Below are 21,853 nucleotides of genomic sequence, written 5' to 3'. Positions count from 1 at the left end.
TCTTCGATTTTGGGGTTTCTTTCTGTCGGGATAATTTTTTCTGTTTATTAGAAAAGGTGTAGTTGTAACCGGGTTTAGGTTCGGGTCTGGGCAAATATTTGGGCTCGGGTCTGGGCTCAAGATTGGATCTTTTAACTAGTGTGGTTTGTTCTTTTACTGTAGTTAACCCAAGAACGGCCATATTAACATCGTTTACTGCTCCGTCGAAGTCTGTTAACGACTCGATTGAAAATGAGTAGGCGGGAAAGAGTTGGAGTTTTAAAGTAGGTAAAATATATAGTTGGGGTATTTAACTGGGTACGAAAATAGTTGGGGTATTAAATAGCTTAATGGAATTAAGTTCGGGTATTAATATGGAATTTTCCCTAACTCTAAAAATGATTCTTAAACTTTTTTTTCTTCTTGATTAAGAAAAAAAAAATTTAACCAATCAGAAAAAAGAATAGAGAAACGGGACCCGCAAAAAGCTTAAAACTTGCCTCTTGCATAAGAGGAGAGAGGGAAAGGTTTTAACAAAAATGTGGGCCCATATGGTTAAAACTATCTCAAGAGTTACACCTATAAAGATGCTCTTAGGTGTTGTATTTGGTATTAAATCACCTTCACTTCAGTAAGTTGATGAATCCCTTGCTGACATATACACATACACTAAACAGTTACGTACAGTTCTATATACATATCTTAAGTTATACATGCTCGGCTATATCATTCAAGATTCTAAGTACACCATGCTCTATGTATATTTCATGTCCTTGTAACGTGCACTTGTCTCTTCGCAATTGGAATACTCATATAGAGCCTGTTTTATATGTACATTTGCATTTTGACATTTTCTATATACATGTGTTCTTTGTGAATTGTAATTAACATCATCTTTTATTCTTAATTAACCTGCTAGGATGCAGCTCCTTAATATGTATCCACACACCCATCATTTATTTTATATTTATAATAAATAACAATAATAATAATAACTCTATTTATATTTTTTATACTATACGTATCCAGAAAAGATACATGTATTTGCATTTGCATACTATATAGTATATGCAAACAAAGTATAACACCTGATTTCCATTTCTTTGTTTCTCTATATTGAAAACCTATACTTTGAACTTCATTTATGTGTACTTGGCTATATATGACATTCATATTATATTTCATTTATTCGTAATGCATGTACAAACTAGGAACGTTATATGAATTTGGTTGAATTGTTGAGATTGTATTCGAAAAATATTTGTATAAATTAAACCCTCTTTAGTTGAGATTGTATTCTCGTGAGCTCAGCTTGTTACAGCGTGTGGAGACGCCTTATTGGTTATCGGCTGACAAATTAGAAAAGAAAAAGCCAAAAGTACTAATGAAGAGGGAGAATAAATAAAGGTGTAAACATGCGCACACATATCAAGCATACACTTGGCATTTGATAAGAGAAAGACGGGAACCAATCAAAGTCTCCAGATTTCTCCCTTCAGCTACTTCCGACAAAGCTGATATAGGATCGGTTGATTGGTGTGGTCGTTCACGTGTCACAGTGGTGAGCTTTAAATCGGGCCGTACGTTACGTCAAGTCTTTTGTGCTCTCGTGTATCGAAGAAACAGTCCTCTCTTTAAGTGCAATGGATTTTTTTGGTAGAAGAACCGAAGAAGAGTCCGAATGAGAACCTTTCACGTGTATGTTTTATAAACTCAATCCGTAAGTGTCTAACCAAATATTAACATTTTTTTGGTAAAATATAAACATTTGAAATATGTTACAACTTTCTAGTGATATAAGACGGATGAGTTAGTGGATATCAATAATTTTTTAATTGTCTTGTTATCTGAATTTTTTTCTTTTTTTTTTTAATTTTGAATAACTGAAAATGAATCTAAAGCTTAAACCAACCTGCTTAAATGGTAGCCATAACAGCTTTTCAGACTATAATTTAACTGTCGACATAAATTATACACTACCATGTACGAAAGATTTAAACAAAACTAATACGAAGTATAGCATCTCTAGATGGTAAAGTAGAAACGAATGGTATCTTCATATAATCTAAAGTATTGATTGATTTAACTTTTACTACGGTTTGTGTTGTTGAAGTAGGGTTCAACTGGCGTGGGAGACTCCACGTGTACTATCGCTTTCGATAGTGGTATAATAGATGGGAGCCTCTCATTGGTCCAGCTCTTGGTTGTACCAAAATCTCATCACTATAGATACGCTATAGATATGCTGAGCATCATCCACAGGGAGAAAACCATTTACCCGGATCCGAGATCCAAATCAGAAATCCTTTTCAACGATCTAAATTCTTTTGTGCAGATTTGATGTTATATGGATAAATCAATTTTTTTCTTGTATATCAGTTTATTTTGGCAAGTATGATCAAGCAGTATAATATTAAAGTGAAATTTATTTAACAATTAGGTTTATTTTATCCACAAAACACTGAACACAACAGCGTCTAATCGGACCTTTGTATTCATCATCAACAATTTTCTAAAATGTGGCCATTCCGTGGAAATTTGCATATTATACCTTTTTAACATCTATCTTATTAAAACAGAAACATTACAACTTCTTCTAGGTGGATTTTAAAGGTGGATCTCTTATATTTAAATTAAACATCATTCCTTATTTATAATACATACTTTCCACATATTATTACATGTGGATTTAATACGTACCATTATTACATGACGATTTATATACCAAGAATATAATACGTACCATTGCTCTGAAACTAAATTTTACCATTATATTGCAATTATACATAATTCATCTGTTTGTCCATATTACAATTATATATAATATATAGATACCATTCCTCTGAAATACGTACCATTCATCTGTTTGTCCATATTGAAATTATATATAATATATATATATATAGTAAGAATACTAAGATACATATGAATCGTCACATACATAGAAATTAGATACTAATATATCTGATCAACTCAAATGTGCAACCATAATCCCTGCCATGATCTTATACAAATTAGACATAGTATTTGTAATAAAACCATCATGTGCACACTCATCCAGTTTCTTAAGATTGGTCCACATTGCAATTATATATAATTCATATGTTTGTCCATTTTGCAATTATATATAATTCATCTTAAGATTGGTCAATATTTTTCCTTTAAAAAATCGAATCTCTCAATTCTAAAATATACACTAAATGATCTTTTATAGTAAAACCACTTCTCCAAGTTGATTTAACATGCCTACAATATCGGATTTAATAATATCGCAAGTTTTAAAAATCAGTTATAGAAAATATTCTTCTCCAAGTTTATTCTATCAAACCTAAAATCTAAGAAACAATAAAATCGATGTTCTTAGTATTTACTATGGTTAATTTAATTGATTATCGGATATTCCTTTCCTTCAAAAATACAGTCAATATTCTTTTATAGAAAAACCCTTCTCCAAGTTGTTTAAATAATCAGTTATGGAAAATCTCCTTCTCCAAGTATATTTTATCAAAGCTAAAATCTAGGAGTCGATCAAGTTGTTATATTTTTCACAAAAACTCCCAATTAAACACAATGTCGAAACCTAGCACTTTAGTTATGATAGATGGTGTGAAATCTTTAAGAATCAATTGGAAAATTCGAGTTAAAGTTCTTCATTGTTGGAAACAAAACACCGGTTTTGGAGGCGACACATTTGAGTGCATCCTCGCAGATGAATCTGTACTTGCATTTGTTTCATCTTTTATAAGTTTTTTTCTATTCTATTGGTTTATAAATCTATTTCTTTTTCTGTTTTATATGGTGTAAAGATTGCAGCAGCGTGTCAAAGGAATCACATTAGTACACATTGTTTATTTAAACACATTAGAACACATTTTTAATTCTCAAAATTTAAAATTAATACACATAGCAATCATGTATAACATTTAGTACGAACAAAGATAAAAAAAATTAACACCCGCTCGGTCGAGCGGGTCATGATCTAGTATTATTTAACATAACAACATTATTAAAGTTAATATATAATAGCTATGTAAAATAATGTTGTTATGTAAAATAACAACATGAGATATGGGAGCACTAATCGGACCTTAATCTTTTACTTTTGAAACCAATGTATGAGATATGTATTAAACTGGGCTTATTTCTTACCAAATCAATACGGGCCGCCTACCCCAGCTATTTGTTCTGTTTTGTTTTCAGTCCAACGAAGTTCTTTACTCTCGCAAGTCGCAAGTGGTCTGAATGTATGAAATTTTTGTAAGGGAGCTCTTTTAACATTTCGAGTGATTATTTATGAGTGTTATTTGGAGCTACTTCAAAAAAATTTGTTGTTGAATTACTCGTATTACCGAACCAAGCATAGATTCTATTAGTATTAACACCAAAAATATAACCTTCATGTGAAATTATACTACCGATTGATACCGAGGTACTTTCTAAGTACCTGGTGAATCACAGGGCTCTGGAAGATCCGCACAGATTGATACCGAGGTCACTGCATCCGAAAATTCAATCACTCCTGCATAATTCAAGCATTGATGAAGATCCTTATGGTGTCCAGAGACTAGTCATTTGCGCATATAACATGTAACACTCTGAGAGGAAGAATTGTTTCACCGGCTCAAACTAGAGCTTGAGAAGACAAAGATGGTTTTCAAGAGTGCTGAGAGATTAAAAACTATGGTCACATCCACATTCTTGGGTTTTTCAGGCGCCAGTTGATGTAGTGAAACTAAACTTACTTGACTATCTCTGCGATTATCAAACATTACATGGAAAGTAGAGACGGTAAAGAAGAACTTAGCGTCTAGTGTAATACTCAAGCCCACATGAGTTTGCTGCTGATGTGAGACTTACATTTACCAACGCAATGACATATAACCCTCCAGGGTATGATGTTACATCATGGGGGATATGCTTGGTAAAATTATTCGAAGCGCGGTGGAAAACTATCGAGTAGAAACTACCAGTAAAACCGCTTTATATGTCCCTCCTGCGAAGAATGAGAAAGATGGCTTCACCCGTTATATAGGTTATCTGTTGATATTATAGTATATCATGATGTTTATCCTTTGTAGTCTTTATTCGTTTTCTACGATATGAATATTTGGTTGCCTAAATATCTTTCCGGTCTATCAAATTTCTCACATTTGGTTGAAAGAGAAGCTGCTCGCCAAGCTTTGTTGAAGGTAAATAGCAAACATGTTAAATTACATTACAGGAGAGAAAACGTATACTTGCTCTAATGTTTTTTAAATGTTCTACCACCATGTATTTTGACTTCCGCGCAGATGAAGAAAGCCGTAGATAACAATTTAAACCGATTTTAACCATTTTATAAAAGTTTTAACCGATTTCAATAGTCTAAATTGGTATAGATCAGATTTTTAAAAAAAATCATTTCGGATGATAAATTATATCTACAGATTAAACAATAATGTTAGTATAAATCTACAAATTTGTTTAATTACTTTTGTTTTGCATGTCTAATTTGTTAATTTATCACAATAATTTTATAATTAAATTCAAAAACTAAAATATATCATATAAATATAAAATCTATATAAAATAATAAATATTTTTTAACGCTTAGGCCTTCGCCTAGTCTGGAATAATTCGCCTAGTTGCTAGTCTTCTATAAAGCATTTAGTTACCGTCTAACAATTTCTTGAACATTGATATAAATATGTTTCATAGAATTTAAATGCGATGTTAGATATAACTTAATAAATATTATCAAAACATATTGAAATGTTAAAAAAATAGAGATGAATTATGTAGACAAAATATATAAGTTACTAATTTATGATTCAGCGGAAATATATATTTACATAGAATTTTAAATATATTATTTTATTATCTTCTTGATTTGTGTCATATTTTTGAATCGGTCTAATTCAATACCAATAACATTTTCAAGTTATTATTTACCGAATATTAATTTATAAAAAGTTTATTGTACAATCTATATACGGTTATTTGAGAAGTTGATTTGCTTATTTGTCATATTCTCCATGATTTTAGAATAAGTCATTAGCAAAACTAATCTATGCTATTATTTAATATTTAGTTTTAAGATAATTAATAAACATTAATAATCTATTCTACTGGTATATATACAATTATTTTTAAAAATATATTTTAATATGTGTACTTATTATGATATTTAGAACAGTTAATAAATAGATAAATTTTAACAGTTTATATTAACCATATCTATACTAATAAAGTTGAGTTTTTTATCTCCTTGGGGGAAAAAATGCCATTTGGCATTTTCCTTTTAATAATTAAAATATTTCTTAACTTTATTTAATGTGTTTTAGTGTTAATTAGGATTAGGTGTTACTTTATTTTTGTTATTGACAATTTATTACAATGATGTTTTACTTTTGGATTGGAAGTTTAATTTATTATGAATTTTATGTCTTGATTTTTTTTAGATTTCGTAACTCTTATGTTACATATTTTTTAAAAATACTTTAAACAATTTCTTAATATTTTGCATGTCAAATAAAAATACAAAAATGGAAACTAAATTTAAGTATTTTCAAAAAAAAAACATAAAATAGATACATATCCAAACTATTACTTTATGTTTGAAAATATTTAAAATATTAACTTTAGTTTTTATATATTTATTTTCATAGCTAATATATTATTATATAATAAAATTAATTCATTTACTAAACCGCGGTTCATCCACGATTACCCAATGATCCAGAGACCCGGTAAATCGTCCGGTTCAATGTCTGAGTATAAAAAACTCAACTTTATTAGTATAGATGGCGATTCAAGTCCAAAAGACTAACATTTGGTCTATTGGTATTGACACATTAACTCTATGGTATCTTCCAATGTTACATTGTGTAAGGAAACCAATAACTTCCCTGATGTAGGCCTGGGCATAAAATCCGTAACCCGAAATCCGAACCGAACCCGAACCAAAAAATCCGACCCGTTATCCGACCCGAAATGTAAAAATACACGAACGAGTTTTGTAGGGTGGTATAAAAAATATCTGAACCCGAAGTGTTATTAATCGAACCCGAACGGATAACCCGGCCTGATGTATGCTATCCGTGTTTACATTTTAAAAACCGTGAACATAATTAATATACTCTTAAAACTTAACTAAAAGAAAAGAATCATTACTTCCAATCTGAGATAAATTTTGAAAACGTTGCCTGGTTGCTAAAGTTATTTAAAATTGATGTAAATCACACACCACCCTTACCATTAATCATTTGCACCACACTAACCATTTATTGTTAAAACCATTACTATGCAAGAAGTCAGCAAGCTCGAATGTCACAGATAGTTAGAAATTGTTTTTCTCGTGATCGTTATAGATGCTAACATCTCATTTACTAATAAACAAATTGACTTTTTACTAGGAAAATTTGGTGAAGTTGTTCCATTCTGGTTAAAATAGAAGTTGTCTATTAAATAGAGGAGTTTAGGAACCATTTATAGTTTTTAGATAAAAAACATATTTAAATTCATATTAAGATTCGTTGATATTCTAAATAAGGATGGACAAACAAGAATTTCGTTATGAACACACACAAAATCTTCCATTATAACAAAATTAATATAGAAAATAATTTTATATTTTAAGATACATCTTTTTGAGAGACCTTGAAACCAAAGTAACACATACAACTCACACCTCTATATTTTAAAAGTCAACATGGTAATTTTAAAGATATATATTAGATACTCACCAATTATTTTACCAAAAATTAACACTTCACCCTTATTTTTTATAAAATTTTATAAAATTTGAAACGTATTCCATCTTTCTATTATTTGAACTAAATATATTAGTAAAAGTTTTATAGTTCATATATAGTTATTTTATTAATTAATAATATAAGTATGTTCTCTATATAAAACATCAACTTTGTTTTATGTTTAAATTCCAACTAAATTAATTTTGTTATGACTACCGGCTTTTTATTCTATTTTTATTAAATCGATTAGTAACAACCACTTATGCTATTACACTTTGAACTAAACAACTTCAGACAAAGTAATGTACTACGGTCACTAACCACTATAAAAATAATCAGAAAATATCATTTTTAATATGTTTTTATTTTCATATTTAACATATTTTATTTGTTACGATCATATAATAATTTATAAATTTATGTAAAATTATAACATACGAACCCGGCGCGTAGCGCCGAAAAATCACTAGTCTATCAATAATATCATAATTATGTTTATCTTATATTTATTTTATGATCTTGATGACTAATATTATATGCAGTTTCTCTAATTTTTATTTGAAAACTATTTTAAAGATTATTACAATATTAAAATTGAGATTAAATGTAAAGCATCATTGAAAATATGTCGTAAAATATAATAAAAGTATAAATGGAAGAATGGAAAACTAGGATTATAATATTAAACAACAATAAAATTTAAGAAATAATAAACATAATATAATCTAAGAGAATACACAAATAATGTCTTGTAATTATTATTATTTATTTTTCTCACTATTTTAAAAAATCTAAATTATAAGAATATATAATGTTTATTAGTTATTATTATTATTTCGTTGATGTTTTTTTGATTGTGATTTTTTACTAATCCTTTCAGTGACATTAGATTTCTTATTGGATCACAAACAAAATAAATATCTAATTTTAAAATCCAAGTTTCTTAATTTGATTATTAGTATAGAAAATATTTTGATCCAAAATCTACATCAAATAAATAAAACTTGAAACAAAAGAACATAACTTAATATATTCACTACCAATATGAATATTCAAATTTTATAATTTATATAATAATTTAAATTTATATCTAATATAATAATAAATATTAAAATTAAAAATTGTTAGCTCTGTATATATATATATATATATTCTTGTGCGGAAACCATCTAATTTAAAATAAACTATTTTTTTTTTGGGCAAATTTAAAATAAACTATAAAAATCAATTTTCCAAATTGAATAAGGAAACGTGAATGACACCATTCATAAGTCATAACAAGATCAGGATTTAAGATATCATCCTAAACGTCGTCGCTTTAGGTGTTTACTTCCGCCAACCCTTAACCTCGTTTCTCTAAACAAACCTCAACCATCTCTCCATCGGTCATCTTCTCTCTTACATGTCTCATCTTATATATATATACACACAGACACACGTATAGTCTTTTAAAAGATCCTTGAACAGTCATGGATTCAATCACGAGTTTCAAGGATCTACCATTCTTCTTCTCACTCTTCGTCTTCGTCTACCTCCTCGGCTACTTATACCTCTTCCGCCGATGGACCCCAGCGTCTCGTCCCTTAGCCTCCAGCTGCTTAATCTCCCTCCTCCACGGCGTCTCCGCCGTCTACCTCGCCGCTAACGCCCTCCTCTCCGATCCCAACCGCGGCTTCTCCTCCCCCAACACCCGGTCACAGAACTCCGTCCTCGACTTCAGCTCCGCCTATTTCCTCGCCGATCTCCTCCACCTCGCCGTCTTTCCCTCTCCCGCCGGCGGAGACGAGCTCTTCGCCGCCCACCACGCCGCCGTCCTCTTCGTCTTCCTCACGTGCCGCTACCTCGTCGCCCACGGCGCGTGCGCTCTCCTCGCCCTCCTCATCGTCGCCGAGGCGACCAGCGCGTGCCAGAACTCGTGGACGCTCGCAGACGCGCGCGGCCCCGACGCTCCCCTCGCGGCGAGTCTGCACCGTTTCGTTACGGTGCCGTTTTACGCGTCGTACAGCGTTTGTAGGTGCGTTCTGGCGCCGTTGCTTATCGTTAAGATGACGTGGTTTTACGTCAGTGGAGGAGCCGATGGCGTCATACCGAGATGGGTTTGGGTGTCGTGGACCGTCGTTATTGTCGTTGCCGTTACCGTTAGTATTCTTTGGATTTGGAATTTGTGGGTACTATTCTTCAAAGAAAAAATAAATTCTAAAATTGCTAAAAAGATTCAATAAAATATATATGTTTTTAAATTTTCCATATCTCAACTCAGATTTGGTCTCTATTTTTAGCGTAAAGTAATTAATATCTCCCGATCAGACCAGTTGATTTGGACCTTAACCCCACATAATCAAACACTAATACACTACCTATCATTGGGTTTAAAAATAGGATGATAAGATGATATTAGGCATCTATATTGTTCAATGTTCAGATTTCGGAGTTTAATTTAACATATCACAAATTTTTATGATATTTTTTAGTGTTACTGATAATGTTTGTGTGATAACCACCAAGTCGAAGCACAGAAAATGTGGGTTTGACTTCAAGATATTTATTTTAAGGAGTGCTAATTTTTTTAAAGAAAACTTTATAAGTGTACGTGGTTAAGAGGATGTCAGCTTGTTTAAAGTGGGGGTGGCTCAAGATAAAGACATAATCATATTTTGTTCTATTATGACAACAACTAATGAGATCAATTATATTTAATTTTATTTGTCTAATATAGAGATAATTAATTCGAACATTAATAGATCTACTAAATAACTAAAGTCCATTCCATGGCATCCAAAATTCATGCTGAAAACTAGGACTCAAACGACCTTCCTTCTAGAAGAGGATACAAATTTCACACCAACTACACTAATTAATGAAATTTTAAGCCATTTATATTCTCTCACAGAGTCACAGTATATATATCTGCATCATCTCCTTTTCAATGTATTCACATGAACTGCCATGTCTTCTAATCATGCTGATATGAATGCTACGTGAACTAAATTTGCTAGTGAAAATATCACATGTACATTTTTTTTGAAAAATCATGAATAATTGTTTTACAGAATTAATTTTTGAGAAAATTTAAAATTTTATAAAATTTTATTATTTAGTAAAATTAACAAAAATTAATTATATAATTAAAGTTTAATATTATACAAGAAATATATTCGTAAATTTTTGATCATATTACAATACCATCTTTATAAGAGTTATATATGTGTTGTAATTATTCAGAATTAAAATTCAATGGTAATGTTACAGTCGTGTTACTCTTGATTATTCATAGGTATGTTATTTACATTTAAAGAATTTAAATTAGCATATCATAAATTTTTTAAATGTAAACACAACCATGATTAATCAAGAGTAGCACGACTGCAACACTAACATTGAATTTGTGTTATTACAACACATATATAACTCTTATAAGGATGATATTCATGATGATCGAAACATTTACGAATATATCTCTTATATAAGACTAAAATTTAATTATTTAATTATTTTTTGTCAATTTTACTAAATAATAAAATTGATAAATTATACATTTTTGAAAAAGATATTTTTTATAAAAATAATTTTATACATGTGGCATCCTCGAAATTAGCTGATGTAACATTCACGTAAGCAAAATTAGATGATGTGACAGCTGATGTAGTGACTGGTGTATGATTTCGTCGAAAAATAAATATTAAGTGTGTTATTTGAAATTTTCGAAAGTTCATGTAATTTTATACATGTATTATATCGGATATAAATTGAATATATCACTATATGTTAGATATAAAATAGTTGTTTTCCCCTAGGATGGGAAGAATGAAGACTTTTTTCAGAAGACATATAACGAGACAGAAGTGTGAATGAAATATATGGTCCAAATCAGCTTTCACTAAATTGATTAACCGTGCATCTTTACATCTTTACATATCTCGTTTGGTAATGCACATTAAATTTCCACTAAAACTTACTCCGCTAATTATTGCACATTTGAAGTAAATGGAATTGATGACTGGCAGGAGTTTCTACATGTTGTAGAAAGCCATATTTCTTTCAAAAATCGTTTTTGTAAAGTAATCATATTTTAGATTTGGAAAATGTAACTACAGTAAAAAAATTATTTAAAAATGTTAGCTTTTGAAATCAAATTTTTACACTTTTTATTTAGTGCTTTTAATTTCCTTTGAAAATAAATTAATACCAAAAAATTAAAATCAAAGCCAAAAAAACTTACAACCTAATTTCTAAAGAAAAAAACATAAAACTACTACAGCGCATAACGTTTTTCAATTTTTTCTAAACTAAAAGATAAGATTATTTTTCTGAGTTTTTCTTTGTTATTAAACTGAATAAAAATACTATAATCAATAAATCTATTGATTCCCTCTATTGAAGTGGAAAGAGATTAGCCAGCATATAACTACCAAACTCCAACCGATCAACTATTGGTTGTAGATATTATTCATGATATTAATTTTTTATTTATTTATGAAAATTCTAAGCTTTGTAATATGTCTGGATTTCCCTTACAAAAGACAATAATAATGTGTAATCAGATTTGGTATTTTGCCTTGCCGTACATGCTTTGCCGTACTTAGTTGGGCGATGGATGGTATTAATTGCAATTTGCAAATCTAGCTAAAGGGGTGTATTCGATTTATTTAACATTTGATGTGATTTGATTTTTAATGGGATTTAAATAATTTTAATAAATTGCGAAGATTTAATGGATTTTAGGTGATTTTCATTAAACTATTATAAAATATCACATAAAACCATGAAATTTAAGTTTTATTGATTTTTAACTAAAAAACTCCACGCAAACAATCTAAGATTACCTAAAAACTTTAAAATTCTACTGCTTAGAATATTTTTAGTGACAGCGGATTTTGAGTATTTTACAAAATGTCAAATTCAATAACAGTAGATTTTAAATGAGTTTTTAAAATTTATGTTTGAATAATAGTGTAAATTTGTCATTTTAATACAAATCACCGAAAACTATGAGTTGAATAAACTGTCTAAATCAAATATTGAAAGAACCGTAACAAAGATTAAGTTAATTAATGGATTAAAATTTTCAAAACAACAGTTTACTCGACCATTGAATGTGTTAGTAATTACTTTAGTACCGTTGGGGTTGTCATTTTAAAAATGGTTTCTTAATACACCTATCCATGCTCTTTATAGATTTAACAAAACTATTCATTTAATATTTACTATTGGGAGATTGATGAAAATGATTCGATTTTGAAAGCTGTGGCTGCTCATTCCAACGCTGATCAGCTCCTCACCGAGAGATTCCAAGTATCAGCACTTGTACAGTTGTACATGACTTTCTCATCAAGCGTGCCAGGGACTTCAGCATCGAGCTCGACGATGTGGCCGTCACCGAATATGTCATACGGTATGGAGTACTCTAGGGCAGTGGAGGCGAAGCAAGTGGCTCAGCAACAAGGTCCAAGTTTGTGGTGATGAAGGCTGACCACGAGAGGAGGGCCGCGGTTATTAGAGCTGAAGGTGAGAGTAAAGCTGCTCAGTTGATATCTGATGCAAGAGCTAAAGCTGGGATGGGACTGATTGAGCTTAGGAGGAATGAGGCTTCGAGGGAGGTTGCAGCTACGTTGGCTAGGTCTCCTAACGTGGCTTACTTGCCCGGTGGGAAAAGCATGTTCCTTAACCTGAACGCTGGTTGTTGAGCAAGCAATTGTATGCACCTTTGTATTGGCAAGTGGAGAGAGGAGAGCTTAAGTGACAAAAAAGAAATATGGAGCTGTGAATTTAGCTTAGTGGCGATGGTATTTTCTTTCCAGTAAACTATATGGAAAGAGAAGTGTTAGTTGTTTTTTTTTTTTGAAGTGTTAGTTGTTTTTGTTGTGAATCTATATATTCTCTTTTTTAGTGTAGTAATAAATTCAACTATTATTTTTCACCTGGCTTGGTAAACTAGTGGTTTTTTTTTAACAAAAGGCTTTCAAAACTAAACTAGTGGTTTAAACGCAAACTAGATCTTGATCAGTCCGACGGGGCGGGTATTTATTTTTTATTTTTATATTAAATGATATATTTATAATATTTATATATAAGTTTAGATTGAAAATTATTTTCTGCAGTTATGATAAAAATCAAAATTGAAATTTTAATAAAATATTTTGAAAGAAATTTTAAATTTCTTAGTTAAAATAATATAGAGGTGAATCATAATTTTTTCTAATTCCAAAATCTTAGTATCCCTTAAAAACAAAGAAAATAAATTTATAAATACATAAAATATATATCAATCGTTTAGTTTGTAATGGTTTAGGTAATTTATAAAACAATTCTTTATTGGTTTCTTCGGTTTGCTTCAGAGATATTTAAGTTGTTATTATAGTCTAGGCCAGGTATAATAAGCCCAAAACATATTAAGCTACTCTAACAAACGGACAAAATATTGGGCTAAGCAACCATTTTTCCTTAGTTGATTTATAGAAAGCGAAATAATGGGTCAAGATATGTTAAACGATATTTTTTTTAATTCCAGTGGCATAGAATGGTAAATATTGAAGAAAACTTAGGGTTAAATATAAAATGTGCCTCAATTTTAATAGTTTAGATATTACTGATATTATGCTTATATTATGTTTTTAATTTGAAATTTGATGGAAGAAAAATTTACACCATCAATTCTATTAAAACATAAGTATGACCAATTGATATGGGATTGTGTCCAACTTATTATTTCAACAATACATATCTATATTATTAAAGTTGAATTACACAATTGGATTGTTTGAAAACAAGGATAATAGAATAAATGAAATATGTTTGGAAACATGGATATTAGAGATGTGTACTTTCTTTTATTTACACATTTAGCCATTGTATTTCCAATAAATTGAAAACAAATGAGAATTGTTTAGAAACATAAATAACATATTTAATACTTCGTTTTATTTAAACATTTAGCCATTGTTTTTACAATAGACTAGGTGTCTTCCTGCACCATGTGCAGAACTAAAAGTTTTAAAATTTAAATTTATTTTAAAATACAAATTTTGTTAATTTTTGATTTTATTATTTGCTTACAATATATAATCTTAATTTAATCATATGTAAAACTTTAATATTAAGATGTCAAAAAAAACTTTAAGATTAAAAAAATTTTTTTTATTCAATGTATATTTAGCAATATGTATTTATATATTTAAAATTACAATTTTGAAATATTCTTTAATTTATATCTTTTTGTTAAAATATTTTAAATCAAATTTTGTAAATTCAAGAGAAAATTTTGTTAAGTGTATAATTATCAAAACATAAAACTAAATAATTCTCTAAAATTTATGGATATTAAAAATAAACTAATAGTATTGGATTAGAAAATTACATTTAAAAACTGTATAATTTTGAACAATTGTTTTACTAATAATAATTATAAAATAGAATTAAATTTTGAAAAATTCCAAATAATATTATATTTTTATTTATAACATTATATTATTTATTGCTATATTAATATGATCTATGAGTTATTACCATATTTTAAAAACTTACTAAAAATACAAATCAACAATAAATATAAATGTCCATGTCATTATTTAAAGAATTTTTTTTTTTCAAAATGCATAGTATTTTGAAGAATTGTTTTTGTAATAAAAATTATATACTTATAAAATATAGCCAAATAATATTTCGAAATTTTAATTATTATTATATTTCTATTTAATTTATTATTTATTGTTATATTAATTATGATATATAAGTTATTGCCATATTTTAAATTTTTACCTTAAATATAAATCAATATTAAATGTAAATATGTCATAATGATCTATAAGTTATTATCATATTTTTAAAAAATTATCTTAAATATAAATCAATACTAAATGTAAATATCCATGTCATAGTTTATTTCAAGACATGTCATCAATGTTAGTGTGCCATGTCATAATTTTTCTTTCAAAATTAATATGGTGATGACACATGTCAAAATCACTTCTCAAATATAGATTAGGGGATTAAACAACCTTCTTTCTATATTTCTTTTTATTTACAATTTTACGGTGAAAATAAAAACACAAACTGAAATATAAATAATATATTATATAAAACAGTTTTTAAAAACAATACTATTATCTTATTTAGTTTAGTCAAATATAAAAATTTCAAGAGTTCAATTTTTTTTTAAAATATCATAAAATTAATAATAATTCATAGAAAACTAATGTAAAAAATTAAAATTTTGAAACATGGATAAAAGTATGTCAAAAATAAAAAAGTAATGGCTTATGTTAGTAATAAAAATTGGAAATCCATTATATCAGTTTTAAAATATACAAAATGGACTAATATAATTACCTAAAAACATTTTTTGTCTAAAATAATCCTAAAATAAAATTTAAATTTTATATACATTTTTCAAATCAAAATAATAATTTAAAGTTGATTTATATCAAAAATTGATTTAAAATATGCGTATATTCAAAATTTTATTTTTACTAAAATATTTTCAATAACCATTACTAAAAAATCAATATATAAGAAAAATACAACAAAAACATAATTTCATATACCAACTTAAATTATGGTTTTATATTTCACATTAAACTTTAAGAATATAATATATGTGGTTATTTATAAGATGGTACATATAAAATACTATTAATTATATGATTATTTATATAATGTACCAATAATATTAATTATATGATGACATATATATGATACATAATAGTGACAAGGGCTGGGTGTTCAGGTATCCATTTCGATTCGTTTCGGATCTGTTTGTGATTCGGGTTTCCAGGGGCAAAGATTTCAGCATCATTCATATACTTCTAAATTTCAGTTCGAATTATGACTAGAGGTGGGCGTTCATGTATCCATTCAGGTTCGTTTCAGATCTGTTTGAGTTTTGGGTTTCAGGGGTCTAAGATTTCAGCTCCATTCAGATATTTCTAAATTTTAGTTCAAATTATATTCGGATCTTTGCGGGTTTAGTTCGGGTTCGGATAACCCATTTAAGTTATTTTTTAAATTCATTATATATTTTTAATTTCTTAAAATATATGAATAAAATAATATATTGTATATAAATCTGAATAACATATGTGAGAATACCTAAAGTTAACATATAAATTGATTTGGTTTAAATTTTGGATCAAAAATCAATAATTATTTTAAATATTTTGGTGTTTTGAGTGAACTTTCACTATGTTAGATATTTATATTTGACTATTTTTATATATTTTCAAGTATTTAAACCAACCTAAAAATATCATATATATTCTGGATGTTTTTATATACATTAAAACTAAAATAATTAATATAATGTATATATATAAGTATATAAATCTTTTCAGATACATTTTGATATCCAAAATATTCGGTTCGAATTGGTTATAGTTTCAGTTGTCTAAATATCAAATTTTAAATAAGTTGGATATTTAATCAACTTTGGTTCGGGTTTGATATTACTCTTTCGGATCGTGATCGGTTCGGTTCTTCAGATTTGGACTTTTTATCCAACTATGATATTGACATGAAAAATAAATAGCAATATATTTTTGAAATATATATCCGCACGGACGGATCAAAATCTAGTTTTATTATTATAACTGCAATGTAATTTACTTTTTGAACGTAACCACCACATTAACCTTCCTAATTATGGGGTAACCGCCACATAAACCAACACGACCAGTTTCTGAAAATATGATTGTCGATGCAGTTATTCATACAAACAACAATTAAATAAAGATACTAATCTGTACGGGATATCTAAAATATATATAAAGTCACTTTTTCTAATAATCTGGACCATATCAAATTTATTTTCTGGATCTAACCACCATTTAAATTGCCTAATAATATTTTTAGTTAATAGATTACTATTATTATGAACGAGAGGGTTTATGTTTGCTTTTTTTTTTTAAATTGCATAATAATCTTTTTAATTAATAGATTAACATTATTAATAATTACTTCAATCAACATATTTTAAAAATGCATCTAAATTCCCTAGAAGATAGCATATAATATAACGTAATCATCTTCTATTTGGTACCTAACTATATGGCCAATATTTAATTTACATTTTGAGTATACTTTTAATGTGTATTTGATATTGTTATGGAAGTATTATTTATTAAAATATATTCTATAGATTTTAGTTTCACGGGTTTTAAATTGGTTATCCGACTAAAAATATTTATTAAATATGATTTTATTTAAAGTTAGTGAAAACTATATTAACCAATTTGCACACACACACACATATTAAAATTATTATTTTTCAAACATTTTTCAAAAAAATTGTTAGATTTTCGATGCAGGTTGGATTTGATATTGGTTTTCGGACATAGCATTTAAAACCGTTCCGAGTATATAGTCGTGATCTAATAGAATATTAGACTTTAATTTTTGGGTTTTTAGTACGAATATTCTTGACTAATTATGTTAGATGACTATTAGAAAATATAATATGTTGCAAACTTTAGGAATAAACATCATCATGACATATTGATATAGGTGTGATCCAACTATTTTAATAGAATAGATTAAAAATTATTATTAATTATTTAAGAAAATATTATACAAAAATATAAATATAATTAAAAACACAAATATAAAAATTAATTTAAAAAAAAATGTAAAACGAAAAATATACCCGCACTTTTAATAATGGTGCAGGTTGATTTGATTCTGAACCAGAAAAAAAATATATTAAGATTCGTAATTCTCTTGTAAAATAATGTACTTTGTTTCTACAAATATCCTATTTCCCCATGAACTGTCAGCAGTGTAGAAATTTTGGTAATGGTGCAGGTTGATTTGATTCCGAACCAGAAAAAAAAAGTTAAGATCCAAGATTAAAATCTCTCGTTTAAAAAATCGCATTTCTCTTGTAAAATAGTGTACTTTGTTTTTACCTATTTCCCCATGAACAGTCAGCAGTGTAGAAATTTGACCCATGAATTATTCTGAATTGGACTAAAAATGAATTAGAGCCACCAAAACTGACTTGTCGCCCCCCCAAAAAAAATCCACGAAAATATTATTGGTGCAAACGTACTCATCAGCGGAGTCAACGTTCTATGTCAAGTTGTCAACACATTGGTAGCCACGTTTGTTAATCATTCCTGCTCCGTATAGGAATGACATCCTCTTTTCATCATACTAATGGATTCTTCCTTATTCCGTACAGTTTTTGTTGCTGCAATAGGCTTCTTAGCATTCTATATATCCAATCACGAAAACAGAGAACACGATTCTTTTTCTTCCTCTTCATCATTAAGTCTCTCTTCACCTTCACTTTCTTTGTCTCGTAACTGGACACATGATGTCTTTCCAAGCTTCCACGGGGAAGATGTCCGAAAAGACTTTTTAAGTCACATTCAAAAGGGGTTTGAGAGAAAAGGAATCAAACAATTCAATGACAATGAGATGGAGAGAGGAGAATCCATATCTTTTCAACTTGTAAGGGCCATTAGAGGATCTAAAATCGCGGTCGTCTTGTTCTCGAAGAACTATGCTTCTTCAAAATGGTGTCTTGATGAACTGGTGGAGATTATGAAGTGTAGGCGAGAGTTTGGTCAAATAGTGATTGCGGTTTTCTATAAGGTGGATCCATCTGATGTACGCAAGCAAACCGGAGATTTTGGGAAGGTCTTCAGACAAACTTGTACCGGTAAAACTAATGAGGAAATCAGAAGATGGAGAGTAGCTTTGGCAGAAGTAGCCCCAATTGCTGGTTATCATTCAAACAACTGGTTCGTCCTCTTTTCTGATGTTTTTTTATGTTTTTACACTCAATAGGGTTTATGTTATGTCCAAACGGCCGCTTAAGATGCTTTTTAGAATAGTGATTGAGACCATACTCTACTTCAGTCAAAATTGAAATGGTTTTTTTTTCTTAAAAGAGGTTAAGTGCATGGCATAAAATATGATCAAAAATTAATATGTAGGTAGCAACAAAAATTGTGAACAAAAAAAAAAGGTAGCAACAAAAGCACTCTGATGATATGTGTTAATATGTAGGTAGAAACAAAAATTGTGAACAAAAAAAAGGTATCAACAAAAACACTCTGATGATATGTGTTAATATGTAGGTAGCAACAAAAATTGTGAACAAAAAAAAAGGTATCAACAAAAACACTCTGATGATATGTGTTAATATGATTTATGAGATAATTTTTAAACAAATCTTTCTACTTGTAACTTATTTTATATGATCCAGCCAAAGTGAATATAGTCTATGTAATCTTCATTTTCTTTCCACGTTGCATGAATTGATCACCCCTAGGGATAATGAAGCAGACATGGTAGAGAATATCACCACTGATGTTTCAAAAAAGCTGACTCATTTCATGAGATCAATTGATTTCAATTACGACTTAGTTGGAATGGGAGCTCATATGGAAGAGATGAGACGATTGTTATACCTAGATTCGGATGAAGTGAAGATGATAGGCATTTGGGGTCTTCCTGGGATTGGTAAGAGCACAATCACTAAATATCTCTTTAAACAACTCTCTCAAAGATTCAACGTGAGTCTCTATATCAAGGACATCAACGCACTTTATACAAGACCAGCTTCTTCTGATGTGGAGTTTATGTCTCTACTAACATACCAAAATGATAACGAAGTTATTGACCTAGGAGTTGAAAGAGAGAAGCTGAAACGCAAGAAAGTGCTTGTAGTTATTGACAATGTCCACAGATCAGTACAGTTAGATGCAATGATGAAAGTAAGTCCATGGTTTGGTCCTGGAAGCCGGGTTGTCATCGCGGTACAGGACAGGGAAGTTTTGGAGGCACATACGATTGATGATGTTTATGGAGTGGCTTTACCATCAGACTATGAAGCTATGCAAATATTTTGTTTGGCTGCTTTTGATCAAAAGTTTCCCAAAGATGGTTATGAGGATCTTGCTATAAGAGTTTGCAATGTTGCTGGCAGACTACCTTTGAGACTGAAAATTATGGGCTCTTATTTCAGAGGAATGTCCAAGCAAGAGTGGATTGATAAGATTGATCCACTTTGAAAAAGAAAGCAGATCAATATTTTATTCAAAGTCAGGAGAAACATGATGTATTCTTGGTTTTTATTACCATACTACAAAAAATTATCATTGGCTTCGCCCGGGTTCGAACCGGAGACCTTCAGTGTGTTAGACTGACGTGATAACCAACTACACCACGAAACCATTTTGTATATTTTCAGCCATTAAAGGTTCACCAGTTCATCATGAGTTACTACATACAATGATACACACTTGTAAGTTGTAACCAAGAATCTGTTCTGAGTTCAATTCAATTCCTTGTAATATCATTGTTATTTGTTTCACTTTGGGTAACAAATATCTTCACTATAATTTAATTCCATATTAATCAGCACCACCATTCCATTCCACACGGGGAACTGAATACCATCAACCAAAACAAGCTAATGGCATTATCAATCGGACAAAGTTGTGAAGTTGGAGAAAGAAAAAACGTACATGGTGTCTTTCTCTTCTCTTGTAAATCCCGCATAGAGCCCCCATTTAAATCCTGGTTCCAATATCCACAACCAGTAGTATAATGCCAACATACACACACACATATACAAAGTGCATCGAAGGATAAAATTAGAGAAAATTTATTACATTGGTTGAATTAATTCAAAAAAAAAAACGCAGGTCGGTTTGTCAGTTTACTCATCATCTTCATCAGCTTGAAACAATATTTTTATTCATGAAATATTATTATACTTGTTGCGTTTTTTTTGCAAGTTTTTATTTTTATTTGCATTTATGTGAGATATAAAATTTGACAATTTTAAATAAACGAAACTTGTTTTTATCACTAGAAAATTTTATTTAAATTGGTAAATCCATATTTATTAAATGAATTTACGAAAATTATATTTTTATTAGAAAATGTTTGGATATCTAACATTGTTATATATTAAGTTTCAAAAAAAACATTGTTATATATTTACTTGGCATTAGTTTTAACTTTTATAGATACTTATGCAAAAATGGGAGATAATGTATTTTAACAATATGATGAAAATGATAAATACAATGATATATATATATATATATATATTTGGCAATTTTCTTAATAATAAAAATCAGTTAAATCAGTAATATGATGAAAATGATGGTAATAGTATCACATAAACAAACTAG

At 29.1% G+C, this 21,853-nt stretch overlaps 2 protein-coding genes, 1 non-coding gene and 1 pseudogene across 3 annotated transcripts; 3 read left to right on the top strand and 1 right to left on the bottom strand.

Moving 5' to 3' along the window:
• Positions 1-9,016: 9,016 nt before the first annotated feature.
• LOC108807215 (TLC domain-containing protein At5g14285) lies at positions 9,017-9,954 on the top strand. The gene has a single exon (XM_018579471.2). It carries the CDS (start codon positions 9,182-9,184, stop codon positions 9,932-9,934), a length of 753 nt encoding a protein of 250 aa, XP_018434973.2. The 5' UTR covers positions 9,017-9,181; the 3' UTR covers positions 9,935-9,954.
• A 2,348-nt stretch (positions 9,955-12,302) lies between these two features.
• On the top strand, positions 12,303-13,396 carry LOC108807950 (prohibitin-4, mitochondrial-like; annotated as a pseudogene).
• Positions 13,397-18,838: 5,442 nt separating this feature from the next.
• On the top strand, positions 18,839-20,931 carry LOC108807949 (probable disease resistance protein RPP1). The gene is made up of 2 exons (XM_018580169.2): positions 18,839-19,447; positions 19,981-20,931. Exons 1-2 carry the CDS (start codon positions 18,858-18,860, stop codon positions 20,720-20,722), a joined length of 1,332 nt encoding a protein of 443 aa, XP_018435671.1. The 5' UTR covers positions 18,839-18,857; the 3' UTR covers positions 20,723-20,931.
• On the bottom strand, positions 20,811-20,884 carry TRNAV-AAC (transfer RNA valine (anticodon AAC)). The gene has a single exon. It is a non-coding gene; the product is annotated as a tRNA-Val (tRNA).
• Positions 20,932-21,853: the final 922 nt, after the last annotated feature.

Source organism: Raphanus sativus, chromosome 6 (assembly GCF_000801105.2).
Source record: "Raphanus sativus cultivar WK10039 chromosome 6, ASM80110v3, whole genome shotgun sequence".
Taxonomy (NCBI): domain Eukaryota; kingdom Viridiplantae; phylum Streptophyta; class Magnoliopsida; order Brassicales; family Brassicaceae; genus Raphanus; species Raphanus sativus.
Note: the sequence above shows the minus strand (reverse complement) of the source record. Positions and strands in the feature narration are given on the sequence as shown.

Bases quoted from the DNA above. Each gene is read 5' to 3' on its own strand.
- LOC108807215 (XM_018579471.2), top strand. From the start codon at position 9,182: ATGGATTCAATCACGAGTTTCAAGGATCTACCATTCTTCTTCTCACTC.
- LOC108807949 (XM_018580169.2), top strand. From the start codon at position 18,858: ATGGATTCTTCCTTATTCCGTACAGTTTTTGTTGCTGCAATAGGCTTC. The intron at 19,448-19,980 runs GTTCGTCCTCTT...GATCACCCCTAG, and splicing joins GGTTATCATTCAAACAACTG to GGATAATGAAGCAGACATGG.